The sequence below is a fragment of the Mustela lutreola genome, chromosome 12, assembly GCF_030435805.1.
Source record: "Mustela lutreola isolate mMusLut2 chromosome 12, mMusLut2.pri, whole genome shotgun sequence".
In the NCBI taxonomy this organism is placed as follows: domain Eukaryota; kingdom Metazoa; phylum Chordata; class Mammalia; order Carnivora; family Mustelidae; genus Mustela; species Mustela lutreola.
Window position 1 is genome coordinate 12,321,019 of NC_081301.1, and position 20,324 is coordinate 12,341,342.

Here is a 20,324-nt window from a genome sequence, read left to right on the forward strand (position 1 = left end):
CATTTCCTCTGTTTATTAAAAAATCCTGCATCTTTGAGAAGCACATTTGCTGTGAGTGGGGGATTTCGGCCATGCCCCCGCCATGTGGCTTACCCCCAAAACGGCTCCTTGATTGCTGTGTCTATCCCTGTCCTTCCCCCACCTGACCTCTGATCGTGCGATGGCTACTCAGGGCTGGTGAATGCGGCTGGACTGAGGACAGGTAAGCGGGGCAGGAGACTAGGTTAGCTTCTTTCATTTTTGACCTGATTCTGACCTTGAACCCCAACCGGCTGTGTACACTGCGCTCTACCAGGACAAGCAGAGGGTGAAGAGCAGACTTCCCGCAAGGGACAGGATCTGAGAGGAGGCAGACAGCAAGGAAAAGTCGGATGCGGCTTCGAAGGAGTGCAGCCAGGCCCCAAGCTGCCCAAGTCGTTCCACTCCAAAGGCAGACATCTGGCAAGACGGGAATGAGCTTCCTACCTTCCACCCGAGACACTGTGGCTAACGACTTAGTCCAGCGTGCTATGCACCCCTCCAAGACAGAGGTCACGTCTTACCCAGTCTTGCGTGCCCAGCACGGAGCACGCACGGTACCTGAAACACAGTTGGTGCTCACTGAATGTTCATGAAGTCTGCAGGATGCCATGGGCAGAACACAAGCTTCAGATCAGGCGTCAGCCTGAATCCCAGCTCGGCCACTCGCGAACTATGTAACCCTGGGCAAGAAATTTAACCTCTCTCGAGCTCCCCGGTCTCTGCAAAATGAGTCTGACAATGAATAATGAAACCCTCTATCACTTACTAGGCTTGTTATTTTGGGGGTTATCTAATATTGTCAAGTCTCAGTTTTCCTACTTATAAAATGAAGATAATACATTAATCTCACAGGTTTACCAAGATCAAAGGTGATGCCTAGAACTGTCCCTAGCTCTATGTTATGAATAAGAGAATGAAAAGAGAAGAAAAGAGCAGAGAAGAGAAAAAAGAAAAGAATATTACTAGAAAGAAAAAACCCTTACTTTACCCAGTACCCAAAGATAAGGCACAACAAAGCACTCGTCTGTCAACAACAGGCAGGCCTGCGGGAAACCTATCTCAGTACCAAGTCAATGTTGAGGACAAAGGCAAGAGTAGAAAATGACAGAGTGATGGTGTTATGACTAGAAAGAAAGGAAAAGCAGGCCGTACTTGTTAAGCAGCTACTTTGTACAATTCATTTACAACACATTTGAATGCCTACTATGGTCTAGGCATTATGCCAAGTTCTGAGGAAAATAAAGATATACAGACTAATTATCACAAAGACTAGTGAACGTTCAGATAAAAGCAGTGGGCAGTGCTGACAGCCAATAATGGGAGTCCCAGGCTGGAGGGAAAGGGAAGACTTTCCAGAGGAGGTGATACCCAAGCTGGTCCTTGACCAGGACCGGCCAGGTAGGCCGGCAGAGGCACAACGGTCTGGGCAGAGAAAAGAGCGCGTGCGAGGATGACTCAGAGGCACAAGTACTGTTCCGGCGGCTTTGCACATGAGTCCTCAGAGACCATGAATCTGGACTATCCATTCCTTTGTGGTGATTATTCTTTCCAATTGATTTTGATTTTATTTTTTGGTAAAAACAGGCCTCTAGCAAAGGGATACAGTCACAGGCAAAGGCCCACGTCAGCCCAGAGTTCAAAGCCGGGGATGGGGCCCAACTAACTGAAAAGGAGGCTCCCGAGATGAGAAACAGACAGTGGTGAGCCCACTGATAGTCCTAGTCGCTTGGCAATGTCACCATCAGGGCAAATGCCCTAAGTAGAGGCCACCCGTCACAGCTGGTACTCTCTGAGGGCCTCCCAAGGCAGAGGGCCCGAGCAGAATGGGGTGGGCAGGGAACAGGAGGAAGAGAGTGCCCGAGAGTGTCTAGCATGTCGCACTAGAAGGCTGAGCCTCACAACAACTGATAACGGCATGATGACAGCCTTCCGTGTGGACAGAGAAGAAAGGGGCCAATCTGTCCCCCATGGGATCCACCAGGAACTGGGCTCCAGAGTACTGCTGCCCCGGGGGGTCTCTCATCCAAGGAGTTCTTTGGTCTTCACTGCCAGATGCCGGTCCAGCTCTGCAACGGTGTCATCGGCCATTTGGCTGATCTGCAGGAACACAGAATGAGACAGCCCGGTAACTGGGGCTGGGGAAGGGGAGGGGGACAAACATTCCAAAACTTGTAAAAGTTACCTGGGAAATATTGATGGTGACAAAATCTCACGTTATTTCGTCCCAGCCAGGCACTGTGCTAAGAACTTTATATGCACACTCTTACTGATTCCCAACAGCAGCCCCGTGAGATAGATACTATTATTATCCCCTTTTCACAGATGAGGAAACTGAGGCAGTTAGAGCACTTGTCAGGATACACAGCTGAAAGTAGCAATGATGAAATTTAATCCCTAGTAGTCTGATTCCACAGCCCAAAATTCTTAACTGTTATTATAGAATACAGAGAAGTCAGCCCTGTTGGTCACCTAATGACCCTCTAGAATTTCCTACACCTCAGACACTCTGCTGTGTAAAGCCCTCATACTAACTGGTAAGACTATCAAGATCGTAGTAGTTAAGCGGGGAAAAAAAGAAGTATTGAAAAAACAAGAAATACATCTGGTTAACAAACATGGAAAATTCAACAGACACTGAAGAAACACCAATTAAAACAAGATATAATTCAGTTACCATAGTTAATGAAGTTTGATGTTGTAGTTTTTAATGACAACATTCCACGCCAGAAAGCTATGGTAAAATGAATAAGCTCGTATAGCAATGAAAGGAATTAGAATTGATGCAAATGTCCATACCATTTATTAACCCCCCAAATCTCTCAACTGGGAAATTACCACATGAATGGAATCTGAAAAAAAATTCTAAAGTTCTATATGCAAAGATATTTATCTAGGCTTTATTTTTTTTTTTTAAAGATTTATTTGAGAGAGTGAGTGGGGAAGGTTCAGAGGGAGAGTTTCAGGCAGACTCCGCATTGAGCATGGAGCCTGATCTCACGACTGAGATCATGCCCCAAGCCAAAACCAATCACAAATGGGGCCAAAACCAAGAGTCAGTGCTTAACTGACTGTGCCATCCAGGTGCCCCTATCTAGGCTTTATTTTGAATAATGAAAAATCAGAAAATCTAAAGTGATAGAAGAGGGAAGTAGTAGAATACATATGCCCAAAAGGGTATAAATATGAGTAACATTCCAGTACATATTTCTGAAATGCTTGAATGTTTACAGCAAGTATAGATTGCTTCTGTAATCAGAATAAAAGAAATAATGTTTCAAGATATTCTTTATAATATCATGGGAAAATGCTCGTTATATATTTTTTTAAATATTTTATTTATTTGCCAGACAGAGATCACAAGTAGGCAGAGAGGCAGGCAGAGAGAGAGGAGGAAGCAGGCTCCCCGCTGAGCAGAGCCCAATGCAAGGCTTGATCCCAGGACCCTGGGATCATGACCTCAGCCGAAGGCAGAGGTTTTAACCCACTGAGCCACACAGGTGCCCCTCATGTTACCTTTAAAGAAAAAGCAGGATACAAAATTGTGCATATACATAGTAGAAATGATATCAGATATGGAAAAAAATACATATCTCTTAAAAATGGAAGGAAATGTGAAAATATTAATAGTGTTTATCTTTTAGGGATGGGAAGATAGGTAATATATTATTCATGTCCCCATCTGTCATATCTTGCAAAAGACCTAGTGTATAGCAAGTGTTCAATAAATATTTATTAAATAAATAATTATTAAAGTTCTCTGTGCTTTTCTATACTTCCCAAATTTTCAAAAATAAACATGCACTAAAAGTGAGGAACAAAACACAATACAACTTAATAAGTGTTGCTGCTTCCCTCCTATATCTAAAAGAGACCAAAGACAGGAAGCCTTGAAGTATGGTACCCAGGATCTGTGTCCTCAGCGGCACAGGGGCTGCCTGACATCTTGATTTGCAGACCACAGGCCTTGGCCAAGAACTAGGAACTAAATGCACTGGGAAGGGTAAACAAAAAAGGATTTGGAGCAATTGGTCCCAGGCACGGAGACAACCAGGCTCTCGCCATTGCAACAGCTGCACATTTTGCAGCAGGTGGAAGGCACGGCTTTGGGGGCTGCTGGGCATGCTGGAAGAGCGGCTGGGCTCCAAATGGCTGCTTGGTCCCTCCTCACTAGGCCACAGGCTCTGAAGATGCTGCCATCCCCATGGAGAGCAGCTGCCTTGCACGGCAGGTGCATGACGCCCAGCAGCGCTCACTCCAGCAAGCCTCCTCCGGAACAATGGTGCGAGGGCAGTGTGGAGACAGGCATGGGGACTGGGGGGAGGAAGAGTACCTAGGCTAACACTGTGATAATGTGGGTGCTGAGTTAAACTCTTGGTGGGGTAACAGTGTGTAAGCTCCTGAATCTCAGTTTCCTCATCTATCAAATGGGGATGCCAGTCCCTTCCTCAGAGAGTAGTTGTGAGCACTGAACGCGTTCATGCCTATGCAAGCAGAGTTTAACCTGGTTATTTGCTATGCAAATGCTGCCTGTGCTACTCTGATTTTTATTATTACTTCCTGACTTCAAATTAATCAATTAATGAAAATATTTACTAACTTTCTACCAAATTAGGCACAGAGTGCCATTGGGGACAGTCTGTCAGCAAGTTCATCTTCTCCATCTTTATCAGACTTCTTAAATAATGATGATGAACATGGGGTGCCAGGTGGCTCAGTTGGTTGAGCATCCGACTCTTGATTTTGGCTCAGGTCATGACCTCAAGGTCATGAGATCAAGCCTTGACTCAGGCTCTGCACTCAGCAGGGGGTCTGCTGGAGGCTCTCTCTCTCCCTCTGCCCCTCCCCCTGCTCGTACATGCACTCTCTCCCTCTAAAAAAAATTTAAAATCTTAAAAAAAAATAAAATAAAATGATGAGAAACATCAAACAAAAAACAACGAGAACAGCACCACCAACATCTCCCTCTTACCGAGTATTATTAGGTGCCGGGCACTAGGCTAAAAACTTTAAACACATTATTGCATATAACCCTCAAAACCGATGAAATGCTGTGACTACGTCTCTTTAAAAAACTGTGAATATTTGACTATTTTACCTGGAAGCTGCACAGTCATACATGGCATATGCAAAGGGGTTTTGTCCAAATCCAACAACCCCACATAACCTGCCTTAGCAGGTGAGACGGGCATTATCCCCATTTTACGGAGGAATAAACCAAGGTGTAAATGTTAAGTAATCTGCCCCAGGTCATGTTAGAAAGTCAGTGGCGTAACTGAGCCAGGAACTCACACACCCCGACTGCCAGTCTGGTGCCACTGCTCCCTGTGAGGCGTCCCCAGCACCTGGCCTCGTCCTTCCTCACCCCAGGCAAGCTGTGGGAGGGTCATTCCAATGGCCAATCCCAGCCCATATTCAAAGTCAAAGGGAGGGTAAAGGAATGGGACAGATGGGGTGGACAATGACCGAGGACCGGCAACCACACCAGCCACTTGAAAGTATATGTGTCCTCTGGTCCTCGCACCAAACCTGGGAGATGCACACCCCTCCTCCCACCTTACAGATGAGGGGACAGAAGCTCAAAAAGGTGAAGCCATTTGCTCACCTTCGCAGCTGAGAAGTCAAAGACCTGAGATTTGAACCAGTCAGGCCTGCCTGACTCCACAGCAAGGGCCCTTTCCATTTTCATCTGCCTCATAAAGACCGGTTCGTCACCACCTTCGTCGTCGTCATCATCATCATCATCACATTCACTCTTTTCTCACTCGGGGACGTGAAAGGCAGAGACAGGAAAAGGGGAGGCACAGTGCACGGAAGGGGCAGGCGGGCAGCAAGTCCGCCTCCCTGAGGCCTGGCTCAGAACACCCACTGCCTCAGCCAGCCCAGCCTCCCTGCCTGCTTGCCCGACCGCCAGGAGCCCTTCCCTCCGTCAGCCCGCTAGCACCCAGCTCCACTGCAGAGCAGCACCGTTTCTCAGAAGAAGGCGGCAGTGAAAGGATCTTGGCCAGATCTACTGGTGTTTCTGCCAAGCGCTTTAATGCTCAGCAGGCCCATTTATAGTAAACTGAAGCAAAGGTGAAACAGCAGGCCGGCAGATGTCAGAATCCCCGGTGGGCAGGCCCTGGTGCTTCCTCAGCAGAGCTGGTCTGGGCTGCAGGATGGGAAGTTGGGCGTGTGTGTGTGGGTGGGGGGGAGGTGTCAGACGTGACTCTAGGGATAGAATCTATAACTCAATGCCTTCATTTTTATACACCAAAGGAAACATTTTTAGAATAGAGTTTTTAAAAAATCTGACCTCAAAAAAATTTGGGAACATTTTTTAAAAAATCCTACGAAGAATAATAATTGGAATTGTCCATAATCCCATTGCCTCAAATGACCATTAACGTCCTCAAGTAGAGAAGCTGTCAATCTTTTTTTTTTTTTTTTTAAAGATTTTATTTTTAAGTAATCTCTACAATCAACATGGGGCTTGAACTCACAACCCCAAGATCAAGAGCGATGTGCTCTACTGACTGAGCCAGCCAGGCACTCCTAAGCTGCCAATCCTTTTAAGATGAAAATTTTTATCACAAAAATCGAGTCATAGTATAATACTGTTATGCGACCTACCTTTAAAAAATCAATTCCAGGGCGCCTGGGTGGCTCAGTGGGTTAAGCTGCTGCCTTCGGCTCAGGTCATGATCTCAGGGTCCTGGGATCAAGTCCCGCATCGGGCTCTCTGCTCAGCGGGGAGCCTGCTTCCCTCTCTCTTTCTCTCTCTCTGCCTGCCTCTCCATCTACTTGTGATCTCTTTCTGTCAAATAAATAAATAAAATCTTTAAAAAAAAATCAATTCCAAAAGAAATTTACCATGTCCGCAAAATATTTTTTTAAAGAATTTACTTATTTATTTGAGAGAGAGAGAACAAGTGAGCATGAGTGGGGAGCAGAGGGAGAGGGAGAAGCAGACTCCCTGCTAAGCAGGGAGCCAGACATGGGGCTCAATCCCAGGACCCCCAGATCATAACCTGAGCCAAAGGCAGATGCTTAACCAACTGAGTCACCTAGGTGCCCCTGCAAAAAAATTTTTTTAAAGATTTGAGAGAGAGAGAGCATGGAGGGAAGTACAGAGGGAGAGGGAGAGAGTCGCAAGCAGACTCCACATCTAGTGCAGAGCCCAACATGGGGCTTGATCTCATAACCCTCAGATCACAACCTGAGCCAAAACCAAGAATCAGACGCTTAACTGGCAGCCCAGCAAAATATTTTTAAAACTGCCTCTATATGGATATAAAACAGTTTATTTTCCCACTGTCAGAAATTTATACAATTTTTAATTTTCTGCTATTATATATAATACATCAACAGACACCTCTGTAGGTAAGATTTCTTGACAATTTATTTTGGATAAATTCTTAAGCCTCTAGTCAGAAATACATGGAATTTGGTATATACTGCTATATTATCCTTTAGAAAGGCTGTATAGATTTATATAAAAACTAACTTAATCTTTTCTGTGGTGTGTAGAAGTAAAAGCTATACTTCTAAGGTCAGCAGCACTTCAAGCTCACATTAAAAATTCTGGGTTCAAATGTTATAGATTAGAAAAGATAAAAATTTAAAAAAATTCACATATTCTAAAAACCTTTGTAAGTGATTTAGGCAGTACATACCAAGAGTCTTAAGAATATGCACTCCCCTTGTGCAATAATTCCACAGTTGGGACTCTATCCTAGGGAAATGATCTCAACAAAGATTTATGTATAAAAATATTCATTGCAACCTTATTTATAACAAAAAAGTTTGAACAAATGATGTCCAACAAGAGGCTTATGAAAGTGAGTTATGGCATAACCACAAGACGGACTATTTTGCAGCCATCAGAAATGACTGTTCATAGACAGTTTTTTAAGACACAAGAAAATGCCAATAGTTTTTAATGCTAAACAGAAAATAAAAAGCCGAGTACAAAACCATATGCACACTACATATTCAGCCATGTTAAAAACTATGTAGTTAAAAAAAAAAAAGAAGGAAAGCAGAAATACTGCAAAATGTTAAAAATACTGCAAAATGCAGTTGCTTCTGCAATGTGGGTTTATGGTGTGAATTTTCCCCCATTTTTTTAAAACAGTCTTCTGAACTCTCTACATTTTCTACAGGAAGTATAAATTACTCAGATAATCAGGAACAATGTAAACAAATAAATTTTTAAAAATTTGATAAAACAACAATCAGCCCCCTGCTTTGCTTATTTAAAAAACAGAAACAAAAACCACATACTCAAAACTCCAGCTTAATGTCTCCTGTCAGGGAAAAAGAACAAAATAAAGTGTGCACAAGGCTGTCTCCTGAAGATTTTCTCACTCCACTTTTAATATATGACAGTAAAGGCAGTTATTAACAGTGATGGTAAGAACTCATCTTTAAATAATAATGTCTTAGATAATAAAGATTACTGCCCTGGGTACATTATGTGCATACACTGTGATCTCTTGTAATATTACACGTCCTCACAGAGATGGCATGTAGGTCTGCACTAGAATGTTAACAGCGGTCATCTCTGGGTGATGAAATTGCAATTACTTCCTTCTGAATCAAAACAAATTTACACTAACATGTACGGCATAGCATCAGAAAAAAACTAATAAAGTTATTTTCCTTTTGAAAAATAACAACAATCAACAGAAATAAGCACCGAGGAAACAAATCTAACCCGAGGAGGAAGGTGAAACGCGAGGTGCTCGTGTGAAGGCTTCTGGCCATGTCTTGGTCATGCGGGTCTGACCAAGAGTACTGCTCATCTGATCATTCTTCCCTTTCCAGGGAACGTGGGCTCTGGCCCCTGAGGCAGAGGCACAGTCTTGTTGAGTGAGGAGTACCTGGCACTTTCCCAAGGTCCACGGGCTTACCACAAAGCAGCACGGGAAATGTCAAGTGTTGACAGCAGAGATGGAGTCCCTGGGGACGGACCAGGAGCTGGCCCAGCTGGGGCCAACAACAGACTGCTACACGGCCTGACTGGTGCTCAGAGAAGACCAGACTAATCTAGGAATCTCTTCTAGCTGGTGCAGGGCAAGAGGAGGGCACAAGGAAGGCAAGAAGGGAGCTCCGAGGGTCCAGCTGCCAGACACTCTAATGGTGCTTCTAGCACGTCCTTACCCTTTGCGGTAAGAATTATAAATCCCTTTCTACAGAACAGACTGCAAGGAGTCAAGTAATGTCCTCAAGGTCACAGGATATCAAGTACAGAACAACCCTGATCTAACTCTGGTACCATCACAGGGATACACCATAAAGCTTCTAGATCCTTAATTACCATCTGTGTCTGCTTTTGCAAATTTATCTGGGGAGCTTTTAGAAAGTATACGCTCCTGGGGAGACCTACTAAAGATCAGCAGAGGCAGGAGCAGAGCCCAGGCACCCATCTAAAATTTCTTGCTAGGTGATTGTTAGGGCTGGTCTACAACTGGCATAGTAACTGCTGGTCCAGGAGAAGGGGAGCAGTTAGTCCACTGACGGCCTCCTCCAGATGTCCCTCTAACAGCGCTCATGCTCCTGCCTCCTTTCTCCCCAGCCTGCCCACACTCACATTCAATCTTCCGAAAATAATGCTTTTGTGTGAATGTAGAGGCTCTGCGCAAAGCCCTTCGTATTACGCTAAACATTATTCTATCTCCTAAATACTGGCAAATTCATCTTTCTATCTTAATTCCACCAGTGCCACTCAGGTTCAGGCCGCCATTTCCTGGATGGATTCCCACAACAGCCTCCCTGGCCTCCATGCCTCCCCTCTTGATCCTTACAATCTGTCTTCTACCCAGCCACCATAGTCCGCTTTCGTCAACACAGATGGGAACTCCCCACTGTCTGGGAAAAAAAAAATCTTTCCAGGGACTTACTGAATCAGGATCACCTGGGGACCATTTAAAAATGCAGATCTGCAGGGCCCCAATCTGGGCGTGGGGTCCCAGAAACCTGTATTTTAATAAGCTCCTTAAGTTATCGTAATGCTGTGGTAGATTCGATCATTGTTCAACAAATCTTCATGCCCTCCCCTAGACCTCCACAAACTTAGATATTTTTCTGTCCTGGTGCTACTGGGCTTAGCCCCTGTGATGTACCAAGAGGGGCTTCAAATGTACTTGAATGGTTGGGCTTATGTTCTTAGCATCTGCTGTTGAAAAGATGTCCTGCGGGGGATGCCTGGGTAGCTCAGTCAGTTAAGCCACCCGACTTCAGCTTGGGTCATGATCCTAGAGTCCTCGGATCGAGTCCCGCATTGGGCTCTTTGTTCAGCGGAAAGCCTGCTTCTCCCTCTGTTTGCTGCTACCCCTGCTTGTGCTCCCTCTCTCTCTCTCTGACAAATAAATAAAACCTAAAAAAAAAAAAGAAGAAGAAGAAGAGAAAAAGAGAAAAGATAAAACAAGATATAATAAGATGTCCTGGGAAACTTACTGACTCCAGAAGATTGACTCCAGAAGATAAAGGAGACTTGAACCCAATCCAACATCTGGAGCCAGGAGCCAAGCCCACTGAGCCCAGCCTCTGAAGCAACTCCCCAGGTGACCCACAGAAAGGAGACCAGGAAATAAAGCCTGGTCCTGTATATCACTGAGCTGTGAGATAGTCCATCATGCAGCGCTGGCATGCTCACAACAACTGGCAGAGCTGCACAGCCAATGTGGGAGAGTCTGGACAGGCTGGAGGTCCAGCTGCTCAGCCAGGTCTCCAAGTCCCGCTCTGATCAACCCAGCTGGCTGCCGTGTTGTCCACTCCCAAGCCTCAGCCATCCCATGCGGCAATCGCCCACTCGCAGGATGTTCTTTTACACAGCACACCTCTGCACGTGTTATTCAACCTGTCCCCAGGCTCTACTTCACTGCAATCTGTTCGAGTGCCACCTCTCAGCACAGTAAGAACACTGATAAGTCCTCACTTGCCAGCACCCAGACAAGCCACCACACATGCACACAAGAGCGTCAGCGTCCAGCTCTGAAGTTAGTCTGCCTGCTCTGGGATCCATTTCTAGCGGACCCTCATGTGACCTGGAGCAAGTTATTTAGCTGTTCCGAACCTCAGTTTCCTCAGGACCTCTTTCACAACTGTGTATCAACAAGGATAAATGAAATGATAGAAAGCATTCAGCATGGAGCCTGGAACCCCGGGAAGAGCCAACAGCGTCTTCTCTTCCTCCACATTCCCAGGGCTAAGTCTAGAACACAGACTCAGCCAATCCTCATCATGTCAAGGAACGCATCAGGGGTATTCTATTTTAGTCTTCCTCTCTTCACACATGACCAGGTGGTTCCCTGGGTCAGACCCACAAGTACCACATCTGCTGGCAACAGTACCTGTTTCTCTATGAGCCTAATGGTGTCCTCTGAGACCTTGTCCTTGGATTTCTTCAGCTTATTCATTGCATTGGTACGAACCTTCCGCAAGGAATCCTTGGCCTTGTTGGTGCTCTGCTTGGCCAGTTTCACCAGCATTTCCCTGTGCTCCCTGGTTACTCTGATTAAAAAAACAAAACACAAAAACATTCAACAAAATCATCCCACACGTTAGCTGCTAGCTGAGAATTTAGTATCACTCTCTCTGCTAGCTCTGCTCTTCATCGTGATGATCTTTACGTTCCTGAAGCATGCCCGGGGTGTGCTTGGGGCCCAGTGAAGTTCCTGGAGAGTCAGGTGAGGACAGCCAGTAAGAGGACTGCTGAAAACTTGAGCCAGTGCACCCTGGCCACTTACCGCATGCGTGACTGACTTGTCTCTTCAGAGTCCCCATCTGTAAGATGGAGATGGTGTGAAGGTGTTAAGACAGGATGCACGTATAAACTGTTTAGCGCTGACCCTGGCCCATGTGAACGGCTCAACAAAAGGAAGCAATTCTACCCCCTTCTCTCCCACTAGAGATGCAATGCAAATGAGCGCCACAGAAGTTGCACCATACAATCTCTAAGTCACCTGAAACAAGTCAAGTTGCAATCTTCAGAATCTTACTAATGATTATAGCAAATTACTTATGAATCACTTGAAAACTGACCAAGACGCAACATGAGTCCCAACATGTGAGAATCGCCGCACCAGTTAACTTCCGCCAAGAAGCCGTAACAGGGTCTGGCACGTGTGAGTGCTTCCTGGATGTCAGCTCCTTCCACTGTTCCCTTCCTCTTCGTCTCACCACCACGAGCACGAGCACAAGGAGGGCCTCCTACAAGCCCCTGCCACAAGCACTTCCTAAGCTGGTCCTTATGACTACCAGACTACCAGGCACTTATAATTATTCTTATTTTACCTTCCCTCATCACAACAACCCAGCAAAGTGACCCCACGAGTTTGCTCAGTCTTTGTTTCTTCGTCCTCTGCATAGTGAGGATGACTCACCGACCATAGCTGGGCGGGCACGAGGGTACTACGGTGAACACTGACCAAGGGAGCTCAGCCAGGGAAAGGGGCAAGCAAAGAGGCACTTACAATGGGCGCGCAGGATGTGGCGTGGGGAGGGAAGCCACAGGAACACTAAGGCAGCTCCACTGACTCACCAGCAACCGTCCGAGCTCAGGCAGGCAGCAAAGTGAGGGAAGAGGCTCCAGAAGAAATAATCCCAAAATGCGGGAGTCTTTGGGTCTGCTCACTAGTGTTCTGGTTCTTAGCTTCCCCAGTAGGAAGGCATTTTTCCCCTCCCCTCTCAAGTTTGATGTGGTGCCATGACTTGCATTGGTCAATGTGAGTAGAAATGAAGGGGATCACCTCGGGGCAGGAGCATTAGAAGCCAGTGTGGCCTCCAGCACATTTTGTTCCTGTTCGCTGCAGTACAAGTGGGAATGGAGCTCCCATCAGTGTGGGTCCCAGAGTGACCACGATCAACAGTGTCCATCATGCGGCCGGGGCCAGAAGCAGATGGCTGTGCCAAGCCACGGAGACCTGGGGGTTGCCTGTTACTGTAGCATAACCTATCCGGTCCTGACTAACACACACACTAGGATCTGAAGAATGAAGGCAGGCTGCCTGTGCTGGCACACCAAGGGGGGCTTCCAAGAGGAAGAAAGGGCATCTACAAAGGCTCGAAGCCGCAAAGAGACCATGCTTCACCTGAGGAATTATTAGGGCACAGATATTAAGAGTGACAGGAAAAGAGGCTAGAAAGCCATACCATGGAGGGTCTTGCAAGGTCTTGAGCTGCATTTTACAGATGAAGAAAACAAAGCCCAAGAAGTTTGGGCCAAACCCAGGCTGACCTGTCTCAAGCACCAACAGTCTTAGAAAAATTCCTCTGTCCCCCGGGTCCTGAAATGGACCTCCCTGGCATATGGTTCCTGACCCTCAAATCAGCGTGGTTCTTGCTTGGTAAGGACGAACCCACATTCTGGGTATATGTTCCAAGTGAAGCAGTGATAAGCAGGTGTTAAAAGATTTAGTAGCATCTACCTGTTATTTTCCCCCTGACAGGATGAGGAAAAAAATTAAAGAATTTTGAGAAAAGATGAGCACTGAAGACAAAGCGGCCGCTGCATTATGAATCAATCCTTCTGGATTCAGCTATTTGAAGGTATTCTCGAAATAGAAATGATCCTGATTACTGCCATTATTAAGCCCGTCTCTGCCAGGTGAGTACTGTAAGTGCTGCACCTCACAGCCCCTCGCAACAACTCTTCCAGCTAGATCCCCATCCCCCCATGTGTCAAGGCGGAAACCGAGGCGCACAGATGTTGAGCAACTTGTGTAAGGGCCTGAGTGACAGGATCGGGATTCAAATCCAGATCTCTGGCCTGTGTGCTTTTGCCTCCTCCGTGCTGCCTACCCCTTGTAATCTATTTCAAATAAATTATGCACTGCTGCCATCACTTCTGCTTCCAGGCAGAAAGCTTTTCAAAGTCAGTAATATGAATCTTGGGACTGAAAAGGGCAAAACCACCATGTCAGGACTTTAGGGATTTGGATCAGATCTTGTTACTTTTATGGTTTTTAATTCATTGAACAAAAATCATGCTGACATGTTTAGGTCTCTTTTTAGTTCTGCCAAAGCATATGTCAGTATAAGGAAGGAACAGGAAAATTAAAACTTGATCCACTGATTCAAAAAACTTAATCCTGCTGAAATACTAGGAGGAGCAGAAAATAAATGAATTTAAGTCAGTAAGAAACTTCTTAAACTTCTCTAAAGAGAGCTATTTCAATCTTATATTTCATATATAATTTGAAATAGGTATCCCACTGTTTGGACAACCTTTAATAAAATAAAAAATTTTATCTAAGGAACTTCCTTTTCACTATGTTGTTACATTTACATTTTACATGAAGAAAAAACATATCTTTTAAAAAATATATACACTGGGACTCAAAGACATCTTAGGAGTAAAAGGCTATATAAAGAGAAAACAAAATCATGTAATGTAATTTGGCTTTAACACAACGTATTATTTTGTATTTATTAATATTAATGTGGCATTAGTACATTATTAACACCTGTTTCTACACATCACAGCATCCAATTATCACTGACAAAAGCATTTTGGCTTCAGGATGCAAGTACAGGGCGATAATCTTAAGGAAATGGAAAGCTGAAGGCAGGGGCGGGGGCGGGCACAGGGCGAGCTGAGGGGACAGGAATATGTGTGCTGGTGCGGGGTGTTGGGCTGAAAGGTATCTCAAAAACAAGTCCAGAAGCAGCTGGGCTGATGGGAAGGCACTGGTTTGAAGCCAGCCAGACCTGTTGCATTCCCATGTCTACCACCCAGAAGCTGAGTATCCTTGGGCAAGCTCCTTAATCTCTCTGAGCGTCAGATGCCTCATCTCTAAAACGAAGACAATAAAAACATCTCACAGGGTGATAGGGAGAAGCAGACACAACACATACATAAAGACAGCAGCACAGAGTAGCCCTGAATAAATGATAACGATTATGAATGTTTTAATCAAATACACCTAATTACTTCCTCATGAAACAATGAGGGCACATCTGTTTTAGAAAAGAAACATACTACATTATGGAAATATCTTAATTCCTTTCCAAACCCGTGATTAATACATCTGATCATCTCCATCTCGCATGCATGGGGTTCGCTGAGTACGCGCTAGTTTGTTCTCGGGCTTCTGCTCTCGGCCCGCTGGTTCTGAGCACCCGCTCTGCACTTGGCATGCATTCACTCATCAAGCACTGGCTGAGGCCCGAGGTGCATGCCAGATCCCGGGCCAGGCGGAGGAGCTCAGAGAGAAGGCGGGCCTGGTCCGACTTCCCCGGAGGCTCAGCCCAGTGGTGGAGACAAAGCCGTCAGCCACTACTGAGAAAGAGCGTTGGTGCTGCTAGGGCAGAGGGCTGGGCCTTCTGCAGGAGGAGCAAGCAGAAAAGTACAACTCATTCTGTCTCTAGATTTGGAAAATGCCTTAGAAGCATTTTGGTCTGCTGCAGAAGAGAGGACAGGGCCTTCCAGGCAGAAGCACGGTGGGAGATCTAATGGCAGGAGGGCAGGAGGCTGCGAAGGTCAAATTTGTTCTGCAGGCCTGGAGTTTTCAAATTCTTCTTTTGCCACAAATCTCTGGCTTTAAAGAAAACCAAGGCGGAGGCTCCATTTATAAATGTATTAAAACAAACGGAAAGAGAGCTCTTCCAGTTAATGAGGGGAAGGGCCCTCGGGGAGGGGTGGTGCTCTATCCAAGGCTCACAAAGTTTAGCCCCCCGACTCCCCTGTACTTCTGGGCCTACCACTAGGGGCTGAGGGACCTCAAGCAAGTTATTTAAAGTCTCTGGACTTTGGTCTACTCATCTGGAAATAGAAATTAAAATAAAACAAACACACATAAAAAAACCCTAGCATCTACCTTTCAGAGTTCTGGCGAGGATTCCGTGAGAGAACACATAGAACATCCACACTACAAAAGCCTGGTAGAGAACAGACACTCAGAGGACATCAGCTGCCTCTGCTGCTGCTGTTGACGTGTCGGCGCTCCCTGAGGCATCTTCAAATAACGAAGAGTTTATGCTTGGAAGGTTTTATCAATAGAGAAATGAGAGCGCAAGTAATCGATGCTTCAGCAAGATGACTTTTTGAGATCCTAATTTAACAACTCGTGTACATTTTATAATCCAAATGCTCCCAGCATGTTGCCCTGAAATTTTCTCTTTTCGGTACTAATTCATTCATTTAGTTTATAGTTTCAGTCAACAGCTGTTTACTGGGCACATACTGTGTGCCAGCCCCGATGCCAGACATGAGGGATGTAGCAGTGAACACATGAGTTTACTGTCTGGCAAGGAAAGCAGGCATTAAACAAACACATGCACAACTGATCAATAAGTTACGGTTCTAATAAACACAATAAATACATACAGAGTTCCATGAAAATAATTAGCAGGGGAGGGGAGTCTGATCGAGGTCCCCTGTGGGGCTCCAGGAACTAAATGGGGGACATTTAAACTAAGTGATATTTATTTATTTATTTATTTATTTATTTATTTTAAAAAGATTTTATTTATTTGACAGACCGAGATCACAAGTAGGCAGAGAGGTGGGCAGAGAGAGAGGAGGAGGCACGCTCCCTGCTGAGCAGAGAGCCCAACACAGGGCTCAATCCCAGGACCCCGGGATCATGACCTGAACCAAAGGCAGAGGCCTTAACCCACTGAGCCACCCAGGCACCCCAAACTAAGTGATATTTAAATTAAGATGTGTAAGAGGGGCAGGGCTCCTGGGTGACTCAACTGGCTAAGTGACTGCTTTTGGCTCAGGTCACAATCCCAGAGTCCTGGAATGGAGCCCTTCATTAGGCTCCCTGCTCAGTGATGAGCCTGCTTCTGCCTCTCCTTCTGCCGCTCCCTCTGCTTATGCTCTCTCGCTCTCTGTCTCTCTCTGTCAAATAAATAAATAAATAGAGAGGTAAATCTTAAAAAAGAAGGAGGCATACATTAAAAAAAAAAAAAAAAAAAAAAAAAAAAAGGCCGTGTAAGAGAGGAGGGGTTGGGGGATCTCATTTCCACCCGTGGGAATGGTCTGTATAAAGTAAAGGCATCCCGGGCGCCTGGGTGGCTCAGTTGGTTAAGCCTCTGCCTTCGGCTCAGGTCATGATCCCAGGGTCCTGGGATCGAGTCCCGCATCGGGCTCTCTGCTCAGCAGGGAGCCTGCTTCCTCCCTCTCTCTCTGTCTGCCTCTCCGCCTACTTACGATCTCTGTCTGTCAAATGAATAAACAAAAATCTTAAAAAATAAAAATAAAAATAAAATAAAGTAAAGGCATCCTTCCAGGTCAGAAGATGGGTTCTGCTCTCTGAGGGACTGGAAAAGGCAGTGAGGATAAGGACAGAAAGAGGAGAAAGACTGTCCCAAACGAGGAGGCTGCTGAGCTGGCATGCACAAGAGTACGCACACAAGCCCTTGCATGACACACCTTGCATGACACACAAGCCCTTGCATGACACACCAAGGCTTCGTCGGTCCACTGACGAGTGAAGAGACCCATGGGTGGTACACACACACACAGGGCAGCTGCATTCAGCCTGGAAAGGGAAGGAAATCTGACACATGCGATAGCGTCAATGAATCCTGAAAACATTATGCTAAGTGAGATAACCCACACTCAAAAGGACAAATGCGCACGATTCCACTTTCTGCGAGGCACCTACAATAGTCAAACTCACAGAGATGGAAAGTAGAATAGCAATTTCCAGGGGCTCACTGGGAGGTGAAGGGAATGGGGAGTTACTGTGCGATGGGTACAGACTTTTAGTTTTGCAAAATGTAAACAGGTACTGGAGATGGTTGTACAACAAAGCAAATGTACTTAATACCACGAACTATACATTTTTAAATAATGGTAAATTTTTTATGTGTATCTTACCATGATAAAAAAGTTGAAGGGTCCTAGCAGATTGTTCCTAAGAGTAATTCGTGGTCCCGTGAGTCTGGGGGAGGCCCAGGAAACACGACGAGATATGTATTTTGTGCAGATGGCAATGTACAAGCGAGATCTAAGCTCCTGGCAAAAGTCTACCCAAGGGCTCCTCAGCAGGCAGATGGGAAGCTGCGGAGCCGCCCTGTAACAGCTTCTTGGCTGGATGATGAAGACAGCAGCCTTTTCCGCTAGGGTCAGAGAGCCTCCCAGCATAAGGCAGGGGTTGCGGCTGAGCTGGCAGGGTCACACTCTGTTTGTACATATCCAGCAGGCAGGTCTTCCAGTAACATCCTGGATGGGAGCCTTCCTGCAAAATTCCTTGAGCATGTTCTCGTGAACAATAAGCAGAGGACATGCCCTGATGGTAACTCACACAGCAGAGAATCCCCCGGACCGCACTGATACTTCCTATTGTTTCACTGAGAATGGGACACGTGTACAAAGCTATTCACCAGGTGTATATCAGAGGAAGCCCTGCTCAGCGTGGGCAGTTACAGTAAAACCCAGTTACGATATGTCAGACACTCGACTTCAAAAGGATCACTGGTTACTTAGAGGGGACTTTAAAAGGTGGAAAAACCATGCTACAAAGTCCAGAAGACTTCAGTTGGAATCCCCTCTGCTCCTTCCCAGCCTCAGAACCAGAGGCGTGCTGTTCAACTTCTCTAAACTGCTTCTTCATGAACAAAGTGGCAGGAAGAATGATCCTAAGAGGGCAGAAGCCACTATTAAGCAAAAGGGTGGTAGCAGGGCCTTGGCACACCGCCTCGTGTGCGCTATAGAAGCTCACGACTGGCGGCCTGCGTTCTTACTCTTACCACACTCTCTGGGGCTTGTGGATACTAACAGGAAGTGAACGGCAAGGGAGAAAACCATCAAAAAGATTTAGTGCCTTGAGCTTGGGCTGCTCAGTGGATGGTGAGCAGAGAGGGAAAGAGTGGGAACAGAGGCGAGAGGGCACTGGGGGCAGTGGGAGGCACGCGTTCTCCTCTAGCAGCTGAAGGGGCACAGGCTGGAGGAGAAGAAAGCTGCACTTCCAGGGAATGTCCCATCAAAATACATCTCTGACAGTTCCACGAAGACAGACCTCGCCACCTCCGCACCGGCTTCTGGGAGACCTCCCCCCAGCAGGAGCATCAGCCTGCAATCAGCAGCTGACACATGCCCGGTTTCATTGTTCGCTGGTGGGCGCTGCCCGCTGCCGGGGGGCCCCTGGCCCCGAAGGAAATGTTTTTGTTTGTGTAGCTCAGCCAGACTTCCTATGCTTCTAGGTATACGATTTCCCCCTCCCCTCTTTCCTCACCCCCACCCCCTAGCTCACCAGCCTGCTGTCCATACACTAATGTCTCATAAAGACCTCAGGTGTCCTTTTTGCCTGAAGGAAATCATATCTGCACTTCCGAGGGACATCTACCACCCGCAGTCACTTTAGTTCTCTCTGGGGACACAACCTGCCACCCGCTTGCAGATGATTGTTCTGTAAGCATAATCTTAAAGACTTGGCTAAGCCAGACAAATGGTGCTGAACCACAGCCCAGCAGGATGCAGAGATAAGGAAGGCTGAGGTCAGGGCTCACATCTCCACATTCTTAGCCGAGTGACCTTGATTAACTCAGCTGATTTCTTCCCTGTCACTGGAGTGGGACAGAAACCCAAGTCCAAAGATGAGTGCAGGTAACTCTTCCTTCAGCTCTCACATACAGGAAAAAGAACATAGTTTTGGTGGTGAAGGCAGACTTGGTTTCCAATCCCGGATCTGCCCCCTACCAGCTGGGTGATGGGCACAAGTAACCTGTCCTCTCTGAATTGAAAAGACATCTGGCGAAGCACTTAGGAGAACAGTCCCTGAAGCCAGTTCACTGGGATTTGAGGCTCCGATCTCTCATGTCTTAGCTGTGTGGCCCTGGACGGGTAATTTTACCTCTTTGCCTCAGTTTTTCCATCTGCCAAATGTGTATAATACCATTAACTTAATGGGACTGTTGTGAGGATTCAATATTAATACATATGTGGCACACAGTAATGCCCTCAATAAACATGATCTGTTGTTATCTCCTCAACTGTCAAATGGAGGGGGAGTAATAAAAATGTTCCATTTCTTCCACAGTGAGTGCTGCGAGCAAATGAGCAGACGGTTAAAAAAACTCGGCCTATGTACATATTAACTATGTAAAAGCTGTCAATGCTATCAGTAATAAAAACACTGACGATGTCTCCTACGGACGGAGAGCACAGCAGAGGGGGATCCAAGCCCTGGCTCTGAGAAAGACTGCCTGCTTTTCCACTTACTAACGTGTGACACGGGACACAAAGAATCCCCTTCCCCTAGGACTCCTTTTCTTTAGCTGTAAAAGAGGGCTGTTAGGAATGCACGGAGAGCACCAACAGCTCGTGGAATAGCAGTGAGCACACAGGAAGTGCTCGTCTTCGTTCATTC

The 20,324-nt window shown here is 46.2% G+C and overlaps 1 protein-coding gene across 4 annotated transcripts in view; it reads right to left on the reverse strand.

Moving 5' to 3' along the window:
- Positions 1–1,560: 1,560 nt before the first annotated feature.
- MRRF (mitochondrial ribosome recycling factor) overlaps positions 1,561–20,324 on the reverse strand; it is a 52,801-nt gene continuing 34,037 nt past the window's right edge. The window contains exons 6-8 of one of the 4 annotated variants that reach the window (XR_009346266.1): positions 11,355–11,514; positions 6,631–6,814; positions 1,561–2,118 (exon numbers count right to left, since the gene is read on the reverse strand). Coding sequence is in view for 3 of the 4 variants with exons in the window: in XM_059141127.1 (XP_058997110.1) it covers positions 2,041–2,118; positions 11,355–11,514 (238 nt within the window). In the remaining variant the exon portion in view is untranslated. The remainder of the gene's footprint in view (positions 2,119–6,630; positions 6,815–11,354; positions 11,515–20,324) is intronic. The other 3 variants (XM_059141128.1, XM_059141127.1, XM_059141129.1) reach the window with 3 other exon arrangements.